We start from the raw sequence: 17,188 nt of genomic DNA on the forward strand, positions 1-17,188 counted from the left end.
TCGCTTCGTTCATACTGAATGTGGGATATTGCATACTTTCCATAAACGTTGTACTAGTCCACATAATATGTGCTTTTGTTTTTCTATCCCACTTTCTAAATATGCCCGCTTTTTTGTTTCACTTTACCAGGCCTTCTCGGCGCCCGAAGTGGCTGCAGCTCGGAGCCGGCTCACGCAGTTGCAGGACTTCCAGGCGCAGCTGGAACAGACATGGCGCGGCATGCGCTGGATCATGGACGCCCTCTCGTTCGCGCGCGACCGCTCACTCAACGGTGGCCTTCCTATGAGCGCCGTGTGGACGACGCCCGGCTCGACGGCGCCTTCTCCCACATCGTCGAGCCCGACACGCCGGCGCCAGACGCAGCCGTCCATCGTGCCTCCTTCCACGGTGTCCGCGCAGGCGCGCCGGGTCTCCCGCGTCGACGACCTCATCGACGCCAAGCTCTTCCTCACGGTGGGCGGTGTCAACGCCTCGGGAGCGCCAGGAGGTGCGTCCGTGGAGATCAGACGCTGCGCGTCCGCATCCAGGTTGGCGCTGGAGAGGCCGCAGGATGACATGGACGACATCGAGGAGACATCGTCGACCGAAGGGCGCGACGGTCCCACCGGCAACGTGTCGTTTGACATTAACGACGATGACGAATATGACGAGGAGAGCGCGGAAGACACCCTGACGTCTGCAGCGGCATTGGCACCCAGTGTCCTTAGGGTGTACGCCGCGTACGAGTCGGGTCTACCGCCTGGCACTAGCATCAAGCTTCACGTCACGCCCGAGACGACAGCCCGGGAAGTGGTCGAGCTTGTTGTGAGGCAGCTCAACACTGCCGTGGTCGCCAAAGGGAGGACGGGCCCGCTGTACGGTGACGAGAGGCTTGCAGACTTCTGCCTCGTCGCTGTCGTGGGTTCACGCGAGCGCTGTCTGAGCGCGGATTTCCAGCCGCTGAGCCTGCAGAATCCTTGGACGAAGGGCAGGTTGTTTGTGAGGTTACGGAACTCGGAAGAAACGTAGTGCACCTGCTTGATGGACCTTGCAGCGACAGTGGGGGCAAATGAAGTGTGTTCGTGTGGCCGTCACCTCTCGACTACCAAGAGGCAAGGACGTGGTTCCCACAAGGCCAGCTTCTCAGATGTGACATTGCTGGCAGCTAATGTTTGCCTGTGACAGTCACTTGGCTGAACTGTAGCACCACATGTGCACAAACTGTGAGGACATTACACAAGGCTGTAGTGAAAAACAGTGATGACTGCGAAGTGTGTTGGTGCCACAGCAGAAGATTGGTGTCAGTGTATGTCCAGACTGAAGAGCTCGGCAGCACGGCTTTCTGTTGTAGAGGACACAATGCATTTCAGAAGGCTTAAATTCAAGCCAAGCACTTGTGCGGGGAGTTGTGAAGTTCACAAAGGCGACTCCTCGTTTCGTGGGTTTATGATGTAGCTCCAAGTCAAAGAAAGCCAGCATGTATCTGAGCATACCCATGGACGATGGAAAGTTCAGTGTCACATTGGTGGATATTTTGGGAAGTGTGGTTTGAGTTGTCGCTCCTAATTTATTTCAAAGTATGTACGGATCCTCAGTGGTGCTGGGCGCCATCTTGTTTTCCTCTAATTTATTTTGATTGTTGTCATTCTGTGCTTGTTGTAAGCGTCATTGTTGTATCCCTTTCTGGTGTGAGACAGGCTGCCACAAAGGAGAGGCTATGACAAATGAGTTCATGTGATAGAAGTTTGTTCATTGTTCTGGAAAATTTTGTGTGCCCTCAGAATTAGATTTTAGGTCAAAGATAAAACAGTGAGCTTTAGATAATGAAACACACTTGACATGGCAGACTCTGTGGCTGGGACAGCGGCTTGAGCTCGGGTTTGGCTTTGAAAGTTTTCCTTTCTCTTCTATCTTGCACAGGTCAGTAGCTATAGCCAGTAACATAGAACCTGGGTAATATTAAGCAGGGAGCAAAGCAAAGCGCAACACAAGCAGTGCAGAGTTAGTGAGACACGAATATATATCTCACAGTGTGAAAGTATAAGACCTGCAGAGAACACTATAGAGGTGCCTTAGTCTAAGTACTGTGCATGGCTTCAAGAATATCACAAGGCCAATTCAAAGTGCTGCTGTACCATTGCCTGAAAGTGTCTACATTGTTTCACTATGGCAGTATTACCTTTGTAATAATTTTCATAGCTACATAACCTTGAATGAAATTATCTGAGATAACATTAAAGATATGGCTCAGAATAAAAATGTTATTGCCTGTGCCACTTCACAGTTGCTTTACCACTTCATTGTTGCTACAACTTTTCCATTAAACTCAAAATGAAGTTCATGTAGGCTTGGCTTCTCAAGCAGCTATGAAGCTACAAATTTTCAACGCTAATGTGAAACATGGTGCAACTCGAAGTGCGTAAACTGGCACCCAGAAAGTTGGAATATTTAAATTCACTGTTCTGCTTTACGACTAATGGGAGCTTATAGAAGATTATTGCATTACCTGTGAAAGGCTGCAGTAGCAAACCTATTGCATACAGTATGTAATTGTAATTGCTCAGTGCCTCCAGTGCATGAAGCTGTTTTAAGTGATGTAAACAAAATAGCCATGGAAATAATTGTCACAAGAGCAAAGAAAAGTTATTCTTGTGCTAGAAAGCTCTAAAAATAGCCGGCATGTCAGCAAACAATACTGAGGTAGCTTCGGCTGTCTGGGCTAGTGCAAATTTGATCAAGGGCCCATTTTCTCTGCAAGTGTTTGTACTGGACCATGCGGTGTGGAAATGAGTGGTATACCAAACCAATGCTAGCAGCCCCAGCAAAATTTTCATGCCATGCTATTGGTGGGAGGAGCTGTTGCAGAGAGAGTATACACTTGTTACTGCATCTGCTTTGAATTGCGGATCTAAAGCTATGTGTGATAATTTTAGAGGTGGCAGCAGCACTCCAAAAGGCATACTAAAGAGAAATATCAAAGTTATGCTGGCAGATTATGTCGGCCTGATTATGATCTAAAGCTTTTCCAAGTCAGGAAAAATTATAAAACAAAAGTGTGTCAAAACTACCTTGAGTAAAGTAGCTTGGTAGGGCCATTGGTAGATGTCAGCTCAAGCGGAATCCAGTAAAACAAAAGACAGTATGAAGAGAAGTAACCGAGACAGGCATTGAAATGCAACTGTATGTTGAATTCCCACACTTCTTTGCCATAGTGAAAAAAATGTTTATAGTGGCTGCTGGAAGCTGTTAAACTGCTTGTTGATAAAAAAGGATTACACTGCATTTAAAAGTAATGAAGGGCTCGGCCTGGAGAAATGTTTACACATTTTTTCACATGTATGGCAAATGAACCATGAGGAGAAATTTAAATATGAACAGAAAAAAACCTTCTTGGAACACCTTTTTCATATATTTGCATTGGAATGTGAAGTGTAAGAACTCTGTATCTGGATTTTAAGTTTTGCATAGTCCGAAATGTAGGTTTTGGAGCATTCATTAGCTCACCATTACAAGTGCAGGAAAACATACAAACATGAGTATGTGTTTCAATCATTTTTGACTTGTTCATATTTGAATGTATGCTGGTAGTACATCAAAACATTGAAATTTTTGACAACACATTACTGAGGCCACAATTTGGGGGCAGAATTAAAAACTGCAAATCTAAAACTCGATTTTCTTTGCTTATATATAAATTCATCTATTGCTGCAGACAGAAAATTCTTGGCAAGAGTGCTGCAAATGTCGTTACTATCTCACTGAACTATTGTGCACTAAGCTGGGAGCCATTCTGGCCACAAAGAAAGGGACCCAAATACCGACCAAGCACAATGTTGCTTAGCTTGACTGATTCGACTATAACCGACGTGTGCAGCGAGACATGGCCAATACCCACCAAAGAGATGCAAGCAAAGTCCTGAAAATATGCTCTACCAGCCTAATTTCTTCTCTTTAGTATCCCTACAGATTGTTGTAAGCCACACTTCAGCATAGTCGGTCCAGATGTGAGGAGCTGGACAAAAATAGAGCAGGCGGACGAGTGTAAATGTGGCAGCCATAGTCAAAGTGTGTCTTGTGATATGATGTCTGTTTCCTAGGCTGCGGTACTCGTGTTTCTGTGCCCACAGTTGTACATTTTCTCTCTTCATAGATTCCCGAAGCAAGGCACCCTGCTTCATGCACTTTCCAATGTTTGGTGTTTAGAAGCGAATCACTGTTGTATGTTATTGGCTTTGTGTTCTTCCCTCGCTGGTACCAACTACGATCTAAGAAAAAAAAGATAAAATTGTGTGCAGATATATGATAAACTGGATCAGGTAACAGCTGTTGCAAGCAACTTAGTTGCAGCTGGATGTGATGCATCTCATAAAGTGCACATGAAAAGGGTCTAGAATCTTATTACGTGACTTTTCCAAGAGATTGTGCTGCATGCTGAGTGATGCATAATTCTATCAAACCATGCTGCAACTGCTAAAAGAAAGAACAATTTTATGCTAGCAATGTACATTGCATGCAGCTAATAAAGTATCGCGGTTAGTTGCCAATGAACGAGATGTCTGATTCCCAGTTTGTTTTAAATAAAACATAACAAAAGCTTTATTAGTGGTAAGGTCATGAGCAATGCATCACTTCATATAAACCTTGTCTACAGCAGTCCTTTTTGCAGGACAGTGCTTAAACCTAAAATGACATTTTCCAGTGGGCCGACAGGAGCACTGAATAGTAATGAAGTACTAATGTAACGGCTCGGAGGTCTGGGCCAAGCCCTCATGAGAATAGTACAAGCAGTTCTGCATGCTCCCATTCAACCACTGGAAATCCACTTTGAGTGGGAAGTACGAGTGACCAGTTGCAGAGTTCATTATGCTAATCCATCCAAACCATAGATTGCTTTCTTAACACCGCTTCAATACGAAAGTGCAGTTCTAGACCCAATGCATTAGGGAAACAACAGCAATGTTAGTTTCTTTGGCATATTACAGTTCGGGTTATTGCAGTCACTGCTGGAGAAAACGCACAACCATTGTTTTAGCTTGAGAGGCCAGCATTTGAAAGTTCTAAGGCTAAAAATAAATTGTTACAGTACATCAAATTTCGAATACTCATGCCTAGAAAACTGAAAACCCTGAATTTCGTGACCAGCTGCAGCAAACAGCGACTCTCTAGGTGCATGTCGGTCCTTGTGCAATGTTATATATATTCTTGTTGCATCTGTTTGTGTTGATGAAATATGTTCCAATACTGTTGAAAGCACAACATGTATATAAATGTTCTGTTCTTTTGCATACATGTGACTGTTTCAGCGTGACTTATTTTTTCTGTTGTGGCTAAGTTTTCTCACCAATGTGATATCCTGTCTTAATATAAGGGCTGCAAATGTGCCATATGGCAACATTATAATATTGTGGCATGCAGTCATTTCTTTGCTACTGCTGCATCTGTGGCAAAGCTAGTTTGCCTGTAGCTTAGATTTAGGTTTATAGTTTAGGTTTCTTGTGGTAGGAACATTAGGGTGCTAATGTACACTTTCAGAGAAATGCACCTTGTGCACTTCATTATAAGTATGGTCTCAAAATCAGGGGAAGGGGTGTTGCTAAAATTGAAGTGCCAGTATAAACTTAATAAAAGTGGTGCAATCCTTCATCATTCATTGAGCCTTCATGTTTTAAAAATCATAGAAAACAATAAGCACTGATTTTTTGGGAGGCATAACATCAGCTTCACAGGCACGATACAAAGGTTGCCTCAAATAAGTGCCTCCCAACTACCCAAAATGTTGCCTTCTTCAATTTAAAATTTTTGCTCATGTAAAGAGCGGTCCAATGTTAAAGGGAACACCAGAGCGTGTGGCTCGCGTGTCGTCTGCTCGGCGCCACCGTCTGCCGTCGGCTACATTGAGTGTCACGCATGCGCTGTGGGCGGTGCTCTTTTGCTGAATGCTACGGTCTTCACGCTTCGGATCGTCGCAAAGCAAGCAGATAGCGTAATTCGTATTTAAACGCAGCCACTTTGCTTCCAGCTGGAAGGAAAGTGACTGCATTGATTTATAATCAGATAAATGCCCTAAACAACAGCAGCAATGACACTGCCATCTTTTGTTCGTTTGATAAAATTTTTAAGGTGCAAACGAGATAAGGCACAAAATGAAGGTCAGACACAGGACAGCGCCTGTCCTGTGTCTGACCTTCATTTTATGCCTTGTCTCTTGTTTGCCATTTAAAATGTTTATCAATTATGCACCAACTAGGCCCACAGAAAGTTCTTCTAAGTCTTGTTCACCTTTGCGTTCCATAAAGATTTGCCCGCTACAAAAAAATGTTTACTGTGTGCGTCGATTCCCATGATTCAACGATAGCTCGAGTGATAGCTGTTTATAAATTAATATGCTCTTTAAAGGCGCTTGGGGATTCTTTGTTCAGCCTACGCACTGCAGCGGCTCGAATATGCATTAGTAAAAATTAAATGGGCACTACGCACGGAGAAATATTCTCAAAATGGCTGTGCCACAAAGACACGTCCGTATAAAAAATTATCATGTTTGTCTTGTTCATTGAAACGGCAAAAATACCTGCGAGTTAATCTTTTGCCTCGTGTAAATTTCTGTCAGCTTTGCAATGGCCAACATTAAAAAGGTGTGATCGGCTTGCTTCGCTACTATCCGAAGCGCGACAGCAGACGGTGGCAGGCCACGAAAGAGCACCGCCCACAGCGCTCACTGCACCTGTGCGAAACCCTTTGCAGCCAACGGCCGGCGGTGGCACCAAGCAGACGCCACGCACTCCAGCATTCCCTTTAAGAGCGGAGTGCTCTATACATTGTCAGCAAGCAAAAACGCCTTTAAATAATCTGAGTTTGTTGCGAGATGGGCTGTGGATGGTTGCAAATTCCATGATTTTAAGTCTATTCTCTTCTTACCGGTAATGTCTTACACAGCTTTACCACAGTTTTATACAATATTTGAGAAACTTTTGCAGAGGATCTTGCTGTCGTGGTAGTCTCTGTTGGCAATTGCAACTTACAAGAGAGCCCTGGTCTAACAATGTTTACCAGGTGGTCATAAATGTTTTTTCACTGCTCAATGTTGGTGATGTTAGCAACCTCTGACAAAAGTATGTTGTTATGAATGACTGCATTTCCAGAGCAGTTGAAGCAGGTGCCTGGCAAAGACCCTGATTTGAAGATTTAAACGATTGCATGGTATAAAGATGCCACTTGATGACTGCCTTTTCTAGTAGGATGCTTTACCATGAGAAATAAGTTTCAATCTGATTGGTATTAAGCCCAATTCATGAAGAAAGTTTGGGAGAAAATGGCATTGCCCAAAAACAGAGTGGGGTGCTTATAGTAATATACAAGCCAGGTTTGAAAGAAACTGAGAAAATATACACCAAGAATGAATCACACAGATTTCATCATATTAAGGGCTCGCACTTTTATATACAAAGATAACAAGTAGGCTTCAAGACTGACACCAGAATTGTAGATGCCAAAAGCAATTAGCGCAATACCTTGGAGTTCACCCACTATGTGACTTGGTCAAAAGGATGTTCCACATCTGCGGCCATGGCCATGAGTGGCACTGGCTAACACTCCCCGAGTTAGATTTATTAGAAGTACATAAATACTAAAAAATGTGGATGTGGGAACAGCCGCCGCTGTAGCACAACTGGTAGTGCAATGGAAGCATAATGTGGAAATTGTGGGTTTGGCTCCCAGTAGGCCAAGTTGTTTTTCTGTCCACTGTCATTTCCCTTTGACTTGTCATTCCTACACTTCAATTAAAAAAAATACAAATAATTTTACCTTTGCATTCCTTGGAATTATGTGGCTGTGACTATACACATATAAAGGTTCGTTTGTTATGATGCATGTGTCACGAAGTAGGGTGTCCAAGAATGGGGTAGTTCTAGAAAGTAGCAATGCACCTTTTAAAGATATGGAGCGAAGAGCATGTCGGTGCATGCCATTAGGAAGACTAATTTCTACTTTAGCTGGAACCGCGATGTGGAGATACAGTTGTCATTTGAAGAGGAAGAAAAACATGACAGCATCCATGACATACCTGCTTAGGCACTGAAGGGGCTGACTGAGTATGTCTGAACTGTTTTGGATTGTCAGTTTTGATATACCAACAAAATGGTCTGCACACCACCTGAGGACTCCTTTAAAATGTGGCTGGCACACTCATGCTGGCTGAATGAAAGCAGCTGCATCGCCACTGCTACATTGAACCTTTACGTAATAAATGTTTGCTTGTCCGTTTGTGGAAAATGTTTGTTGGGGGGTGGCAGTAGGACAGCATTGAAGCATATGTCGCAGCATCACATAAGCGAAGTTCTCAAGCCCCATCAAAGCACTTGTCTACTTTGTCATATTCTGATGACTAGCATAAGAAATCCTAAATAAATGCATAACTTGGCCTATGGGTTGCTATATTTTACCATTAGTAAATGCCAAAGATGCTTGCTTGTAGCCTAACCGGTATCATCCAGGTGTGTTTACCCTGAATTAAAAGAATTTCGAGAAGTTAATGGGTCATCTTGCATGATAATATCTATATTAGGCACGTTGTGCATCACTTCAAATGTTTTGAACTGCAACAGATATAAGAGCTATAAACAATGAAGACACTGATAAATCAACAATATTCCAAAGGTGATTTTAAACTTTGTGGTATATGGTTCTTTAGTTATGTTAGGAATTCTGAGATTGAGATTAGGCTGGAAGCTGAGGAATTTTGTCACTTTGGCGTCTTGCAAGGATTAGAATAGCAGCATTCATCGTTTATTTACACTGAGCTCAGATGTGGTGATAGGAGCAGTTGATCTAGCTGTTAAAGCTGTTGAAACATGAAAATAGCTATCATGGGGACGTCGGCATAAAATAAGACATTTTTGAGAGAAAACGAGTGTCGGATCTTCCACTTTGATATAGTGCAGAGCACGCTGCTTTCCATGGAGCAATTTGCGACTGGGATAGCAGAGTGCTCACCCAATCCCGAGGCAGGTCCTCTGGATTAAACAGTGAAATTCACTGCATGTGAGCTGCTGCAGACAACACGTGCCTTAACAAGGCTGGTTTCTATCATCTTGTGTTGACGGAAATGTGCATCAGGTGGAAAATAACTGTCAAATAGCTGGGACAGCACACATTTTAATGCAAATTTCTTTGAAAAGGCATAAGCACTTGTGACTTGCATTGGCTAAATGCTTGCATATTGTTACACAACGTATCATAGTTTTAAACTTGAATAATAATGTTAAGGTAACAATAAAGCAAGAAAACATTCTGTAAACAACACAAAACTGTAACACAGCAGTTAACTGAGGTATATGAAAAATATTTCTATACTACGCACCCTGCCACCGTTGTAAATGGGTGTAAAGGCTTGACAAGGGGTGTGCAGAAAGCAAATAAAAGGCCACTGAAATGTGCGTCTACAGTATCAAGGATTAAAAGTACGCTTCTGGCTTCACCTGAGGTATAGCAACAACAAAAACTGTGACTCTACAAATCTGTTAAATTCGCCATCGCGTGCTGCCTGTCTTACAACGAATACCGGACAGCAAAGGTGACAACTGGCTGAAGCGGACGAGGAAAAGTGACGCAAAGCGAGTGTACTTCTAGTATCACGCCTGAGCAAAACGATACAACGAAATCTATTGACCAGTACAGCGTGACACCGGTGGGCAATCATTATAAACACTCGCTGTTGAGGCTAGTGGAACCGGGCTATACAGCGCCCGGCTACACCACGATGGCACATGGTAAATTCGAGTAATTACGCGCAAGCAGTGTTCGCTTGTCATACCCGCGTAGTAATGCATTTTCCGCAACAAACTTCGAACGTGATGTGACAATTAACTGGTCGAGCTGACTGTGAATGGGCGTGCATAGGAAGAAATCGATACGGCGCGTAACTTCCCTAGTCGTCGTAGTCACAGCCAAACAGGCCCGTCATGACACCTTGCATGACGATATCCGGGAGTGAGTCACTGCTGGATGTGTCCAAATAGGGGTCTTTGGGGAAACCCAGGACGGGCTGGTGCAACGGTTTGAACTCCTGGTCATCACTGTCGACAGAACCATTGCTCGCCGCGGGCGACAGTGGCGTAGGCACTTCGAGGAACGACAGCAGCTGCGACGAGAGGGCCGGAATGCGGACCAAGTCTTGGAGGTAGCGCTCGAGCCCCGCGCGTCGCTGTTCCAGGAGCTTGGGGTTGAGACCGCGGAGACGCTTAGGGGGAAACCCCGAGGGCGCCTGGCTTCCGAGCATGCGCTTAACCTTTTTGTGGAGGGCATGGAATGTGCTGTACCTGCGCTCCAGCCGGTGACAGACGCCCGATACGGTCACTTCCACGCAGTAGACGACGTGTTGACGCCCGTTCGGGGCGTCCACTGGGCGGTAAGTGGGCACGAACACACGGATCATTGTCACTGCAAGGTTCGTTCGAGGCCTTGTCACCACAACATATTTACGAAGGGTGCAATGGTTATGAAGCACAGCACAAACGTGTTTATATTTACGTCGCTTGCAGACAACCCTCCGGAGAACGCCTGAGCTGCGCCATATTCGTTAGTACCCATTGTGACAACTTTGAGAAACGAAAACACGAAAGCAACGATAGATGCTACGCGGCCATCTCGGAAGCAATGTTTTAACACTAAAACACTTCAGATTATTATTGACAGATGGCAGGCGTGTCTTATCGTGTTAGGTTTTATTTTCACTTTAGGCGCAGCCTTTCGTAGAGCTAAAATCAACCTGAAGCGCCGCTTGAGAACTTTTTCATTTGTGTTTATCACATTATTGACGGGGTAGGTTGTGGAAAACTAAGCTGTTAGGGGATGGTGGAAATAGTCTCAGGCAACGCCTCCTCTAGCCTGCTCTAGAGGAGGCGTTGCCTCAGGCATCAGCGGTTCTGAAGACCAGCATGCCAAGCGAAGATACGGAAATTTGTTGCATCCTGATGAACATTTTTTAGTACTTGATGACCATGAATGATCAAATTAAACCAAGATGTGGTGGACTATCGCCTACAAGGTCAAATGCGTGACAGACGAGGAAAGAAAACAGGGCCAATACGTTCTACTGGCGTCAAATATGCACATCGCGCATCTCACGGCTTGGTGGCTCCATCTTGCGAATAATACTGTAACATCGCGCACTAAGTTGCAGCCTCAGTTTTGAGAGGGGGTAGTTGCCGATGCGTTGTTAAAGCCTTGTTTCCCTAGCCCTGTTGCTGGAAATCGCGGTTCAGCGAGGGACAGTTATGCACAAGCAGGTTGTCCAGGATCTTATGATCGCGACATTTGGCTAAAGGAACACAAAGTAAACAAACATAAAATCACGCCAATTTCCTCCACAATTATTGATGGTGTTCCCTCTTGATGATCAATGCATTAATCCCCAGGCGTGCTCTTGTTTTAAATGCGAAGCATTTCTTGGCGAACATTTGCTACTCTGACAGTATCTATCTATCTATCTATCTATCTATCTATCTATCTATCTATCTATCTATCTATCTATCTATCTATCTATCTATCTATCTATCTATCTATCTATCTATCTATCTATCTATCTATCTATCTAGCCACCTACGACTTTGTGCTCTCATGGTCGTTTCGTTAACTTGGTATGTACCAAAATTGGCATACTATGACAACAGTATATGACGAACATAAATGATATGTCATAACATGGATGTCATGACATGCGTGTCATGTAGGTCATGAAACAGCCGCCTACATCTTGGTGCTCTCATGGTTGTTTCCTTAACTTGGTAGGAACCAAATTTGGCATATTATGACAGGAGTGTATGACGAACATAAATTATAGGTCATGACATAAATGTCATGAAATGTGTGTCATGTAGGTCATGGAAATGACCCAGCGAAAAATATTAACTCTCAAAAACCACTGAAATGGGTTCGGACGTGGGTACTAAGTGAAAGAAACAATAAAGGAATCTGGTAGAAGTCATAGTCATGAGCATGACACAGCAAAAATGACAATGACTCAGCGAAAAAATATTACCACTCAAAAACCACTGAGATGGGTTCTGACGTGGGTACTAAGTGAAGGAAACACTTAAGGCTGGTGGTAGGACATAGTCATGAGCATGACTCAGCAAAAATGACAATGACTCCGCGAGAAAACATTAACACTCAAAAACCACTGAAATGGGTTCGGACGTGGTACTAAGTGAAGAAAAGTCATAGTCACGAGCATGATTAAGGCTTTCACCTTATGGTCTCTTAGGTGTAGCTAAAGGGACTCCTGAGGACTCATGACATGAATGTCATGGCATGCATGTCATGTAGGTCATGAAAGAGCCGCCTACGTCTTGGTGCTCTCATGGTCGTTTCTTGAACTTGGTATGCACCAAAATTGGCATAGTATGACAAGAGTGTATGGCGAACATAAATGATAGGTCTTGACATAAATGGCATGACATGCGTGTCATGTAGGTCATGACAATAACCACGCGAAAATGATTAACACTCAAAAACCACTTAAATGGGTTCGGACGTGGGTACGAAGTGAAAGAAACACTAAACGATTACGGTAGAAGTAATAGTCATCAGCATGATTCAGCAAAAATGACAATGACTTAGCGGAAAAAGATTAACACTCAAAAAACACTGGAATGGGTTCGGACGTGGGTGCTAAGTGAAGGAAATACTAATTAAAGATTGATTGTAGAAGTCATTGTCATGAGCATGACTAAGCAAACATGAACATGACTCAGCAAAAAAGATTAACACTTAAAAGCCCCTGAATGGGTTCTGACGTGGGTATTACCTGAAGGAAGGAAGGAAAGAGTGGAGAAGGAAAGGCAGGGAGGTTAACCAGTTCAGCACAACCGGTTTGCTACCCTACACATGGGAGCGGGATGAGGGGGAATGAAAGATGGGGAGGAGAGAGAGAGAGAGAGCACACAGCACAGCACACGCATCGTCAGTCACAGTCCGTCACTCTTGCGTGGTACCTGACATCACTGTCACAGCCGCTTGTCCAAGCCCGTTGCTTTTAAAAACCGAAGTAGTCCCTTCGTCGCCTTCAGCTGCGATGTCTTCTGTCGACGACGTGTGAAAATCACTTCAGCTGACATTGGTCTGTTGTCAAGGTGCGCTAGAACGGACGCCAGGGACTGTCTCTGAACATTATATTCAGGACAGTCGCATAGAATGTGTTCCAGCGTCTCCTCGCAAAGACAAGCATCGCAAAGAGCGTTGTCGGCCATTGCAATCAGAAATGAATAAGATTTAGTGAATGCCACCGCTAGCCATAGGCGATAAAGCATAGTGGCCTCTCTTCGGTGGAGTCCAGATGGCATACAGAGATGCATCAAAGAGGGCAGGTGGTAGTGACGATTGCTCCGGTTGGTCTGGCCGCTGGGTGTGCACCATAGAGAGAGCGTGATCTCCTGGGCAAGCACTCGAAGTCTGCTGGCAGCGTCGGACCGTGAGAGTGGTATGGCCTCTTCCTGTGTGTCGTCAAGAGCTGCCCGAGCGGCATTATCGGCGTCTTCGTTCCCTATGACACCGCAGTGACTTGGAAGCCACTGAAATGCCACGTGGTGTCCTTTCTCATGTGATGTATGGAGTAGGTGCCTAATATCGAATACGAGCTGTTCGTATGGCCCGCAACGCAGAGCTGATAGCACAGATTGTAGGGCTGCCTTAGAGTCACTGAATATTGACCATTGTCGAAGTGGTTCCCTATTGACGAAACAAAGTGCAGCACGAAGAGCAGCCAGTTCCGCAGATGTCGAAGTCGTTGGGTGGTCAGTCCTGAAGCTGATGGTAGTAGCTCTTGCTGGGACAACCACAGCACCGGACGAACATTGGAGGTTTGTGGAACCATCAGTATAAATATGTACACTGTCCGCATACCTCTCGTGTAGAAGAAGCAGAGACAGTTGTTTCAGCACAGGTGACGATAGCTCATATTTTTTCTTGATTCCTGGTACACTGAGATGTACTGTGGGGCTAATAAGACACCAAGGGGGCATCGATGGTTTAGATGCAGCGGTGAAGCCCGAGGGAAGTTTGTCGTTGAACTTGATGATAGTTTAGAGAACGATGCTTGGCTCCTGTCTGAAGGTAGTGTTAGCAAGGTGGTGATAGGGGGCACGTGCAAAATGTCTGATGTGCGTTCTCAGGGCTTCCACCGTAATGTGAGTTTGCATCGGGTGGTCCCCAGCAATCGCAATAGTTGCCTCTGTTGACGTGCATCTGGGCAAACCAAGGCAAACTCTGAGTGCTTGAGCTTGTTCTGCCTGCAGAACACGAATATTTGTCTTGCAAGTGTTGTTGAGTACAGGTAGACTATATCTTAAAAAACCGAGAAAGAGAGCTCTGTAGAGTTTCATCATTGCGTCTACTGACATCCCCCACGTCTTTCCTGTCAAGTATTTAAACAACTGGGAAATTGCTGTCAGGCGCCGTTTCATGTAAGCCACGCGCGGGCTCCAACAGAGGTCTCGGTCAATGATTACGCCAAGAAACCTGTGGGTTCTGACATAGGAAATGGTCCGCCTATTGATTGAGATGACATAAGGCGTCATTGGTTTACGAGTAAATCCCACTAGTGCGCATTTTTCTGGTGATATGCTGAGACCTTGTTTACACAAGTAGCTCGCTGTCAAAGTTGCTGCTCTTTGAAGCCGCGCACGTATCTGTGGACGTGTGACTGCCGAAGTCTAGACACAGATGTCGTCTGCGTATATTGAAATCTTGATGGTAGTTGGTAAGTATTCAGCAAGTCCAAGAAGAGCGAGGTTGAATAGCGTCGGGCTGAGAGCACCGCCTTGAGGAACGCCTCTGCTGGTATAGCGTCGCGTAGTCGGGCCATCGTCAGTTAACACAAAGAATGATCTTGCAGATAGGTAACTTGCAATCCACAAAAAGACTCGACCACCTAGGCCAACCGTTGCAAGAGCATCGAGAATGGCCTCATGTAGTACGTTATCGTATGCGCCTTTCACATCTAAGAATAAAGCTGCAGATAAACGCTTACGGGACCTTTCGTGCTGAAATATGAAACGAGATCAACTACATTGTCGATGGAAGAGCGGTCACGTCGGAAACCAGCCATGGAATTCGGATAAATCTTGTAGTGCTCAAGGTACCATTCCAGGCGGCCAAGGATCATCCGTTCCATTATCTTTCCTACACAGCTGGCCAGCGCTATTGGGGGTAAGAGGTGAGCTCGAGTTGGGATTTGCCTCGCTTCAAGAGTGGCACCAGGCGGCTTACTTTCCATTCATCAGGAACATTTCCCTCCTGCCATGAGGAGTCGTAAAGACTCAACAATTCTTTCCGTGCGGATTCTCCAAGATAGCACAAGGCACGGTATGATATACCATCTGGACCCGGAGATGAAGAGCGTCTGCAGAGAGCTAGTGCCGCCTCGAGCTACTCCATTGTAAAAGGAAGGTCCATGCGGCAATCACGGGAATGGGGGACGTCACCTGGGGCTGGAGGATCTGGACGAGTCGCTTGGTCGGCGATCCTCGCACAAAAGTCTTCTGCGACATCGATGACTTGCCGCCCTTGGAAGAGCGCGAGCGCCTTGAATGGAAAACGCTGCTCCAGAAGGCAACGCAGACCTTGCACCGTTTTCCAAATGTGAGACAGTAGCTTCCGGGGGTCTAGTTTCTAGTAAAACGTTGCCCAACGTTCCGATGCTAATCTATCCATGCGACGCTGAATCTTCTTTTCCATCCTCCTGGCCGCCCTAAGGTCATGGATAGATTTTGTACGCCGATATCGACGTTCCGCCCGGCGACGAAGTGCTCGTAGTCGCTCTAATTCTATGTCGAAGTCGTTTCGCGTGGAAGAGATCGTCACCATGCGAGTGGCGTTTTGCATCGTACTTTTAATTGTTTGCTCTAACCCAGATGGTAGGCCCTCGCGGCAAGCATCTTCCATATCAGACTTGAAGGTGGCCCATTGAATCTTCCGAATGGTCTTCCGTGGACCAGATCTAGACGACAAGCCTTTGATGTTAAGATAAGTGTGAATGTGATCACTCCCATGCCTCTCAATATCCGGAAACCACTTCACACATCTGGCGAGAGAGTTGGAGACGAAAGCAAGATCGGGTATTACCTGAAGGAAACACCAACACATGATGATAGAAGTCATAGTCATGAGCATGACTAAGGCTTTCGCTTAAGGTCTCTTAGGCATAGCGAAAGGGGCGCCTGAGGACTCATGACATGAATGTCACGACATGCGTGTCATGTAGGGCATGAAACAGCCGCCTACGTCTTGGTGCTCTCATGGTCGTTTTGTTAACTTGGTAGGCTCCCCGCACACTGCTTCGCATAACATCGATTCCCACTGGGCGTGGGATCTGCCGGCTTTTTCCTACCAGCTTCAAAGAAGTAATATTGTTTTTGAATCGTCTCGTGTTAGCTATTTCCCGCATAACGTAAAAACTGTTCAATACACCACTTTCTTATATGAGCAAAATGAGAATGAGATCAAACGAATATCTTCGAAACATACCTAATGTAACGCTTCTTTTCACTGCTTTTCGTAGAATTGGTCGCAAACTAGTCGCGCTCCTTTGCAACGCCCCTCCCTTATGAAAGGCCTTTAATCGAATCTGCAGCGCAAATATTTCACTGCAGCGTCCACGCACATATAGAAAGCTCAGGTAAGGGAAAAATTGTCATTCATTGACTGTATACCACAAGTCTATATAAAGGAAACCCACACACGGTGTTCTCAAAAAGAAAGCTTCGCAGTTGAAGAAAAATTCTAAACCAGTATGAATATTTCTTCAAGTGGGAAACGAAGATACCCGTATGGGTTTCCTTTGTATAGCCTTCTGCTACTCGTGTGGATGGCAATTTCCTCTTTAATTAACTTTCCTCCACCTTGTGGGCTTCCGCAGAACTGATTTACCATATAAAAAAAGGTTGACACCTACACGCGGCGCACCTGCTGCCCTAATATATTTCCACTTGCTCTTCGTCCCTCCGTTGTCACTTCTCTGCGCTCGGTCTTGTATGTACAGGGTGTCCCAGTTATCACGCAGCACGATTTAAAAAAAAGAGGAACGGCGTTACGCGAAGCAAAGTTAATGCGTATTGTTTCCAGTACAGTGGAGTAGCCGCCAGAAATCTTTTCGTTACTGAGATTTAATTAGGTAATTGTAATTAATTATCAAACTCGAGAAGTGCTGTCCTA

The 17,188-nt window shown here is 45.1% G+C and overlaps 2 protein-coding genes across 6 annotated transcripts in view; one reads left to right on the forward strand and one right to left on the reverse strand.

Annotated features, from left to right (window-relative positions):
* Positions 1–5,269, forward strand: part of LOC119453483 (ankyrin repeat and fibronectin type-III domain-containing protein 1) — a 160,055-nt gene extending 154,786 nt beyond the window's left edge. For all 5 annotated transcript variants that reach the window (XM_049668175.1, XM_049668174.1, XM_049668171.1 and 2 more), the window contains one exon: positions 131–5,269. In XM_049668175.1, the coding sequence (XP_049524132.1) occupies positions 131–1,009 (879 nt within the window). In that variant the 3' untranslated portion in view covers positions 1,010–5,269. The remainder of the gene's footprint in view (positions 1–130) is intronic.
* Positions 5,270–9,115: 3,846 nt separating this feature from the next.
* LOC119453485 (sorting nexin-24) lies at positions 9,116–10,586 on the reverse strand. The gene has a single exon (XM_037715528.2). The coding sequence runs from the start codon at positions 10,410–10,412 to the stop codon at positions 9,906–9,908; it is 507 nt and encodes a 168-aa protein (XP_037571456.1). The 5' UTR covers positions 10,413–10,586; the 3' UTR covers positions 9,116–9,905.
* Positions 10,587–17,188: the final 6,602 nt, after the last annotated feature.

This window comes from Dermacentor silvarum, chromosome 5 (assembly GCF_013339745.2).
Source record: "Dermacentor silvarum isolate Dsil-2018 chromosome 5, BIME_Dsil_1.4, whole genome shotgun sequence".
Lineage (NCBI taxonomy): Eukaryota > Metazoa > Arthropoda > Arachnida > Ixodida > Ixodidae > Dermacentor > Dermacentor silvarum.

Excerpts from the sequence above, each read along its gene's own strand:
- LOC119453485 (XM_037715528.2), bottom strand. The coding sequence starts at position 10,412 with ATGATCCGTGTGTTCGTGCCCACTTACCGCCCAGTGGACGCCCCGAAC.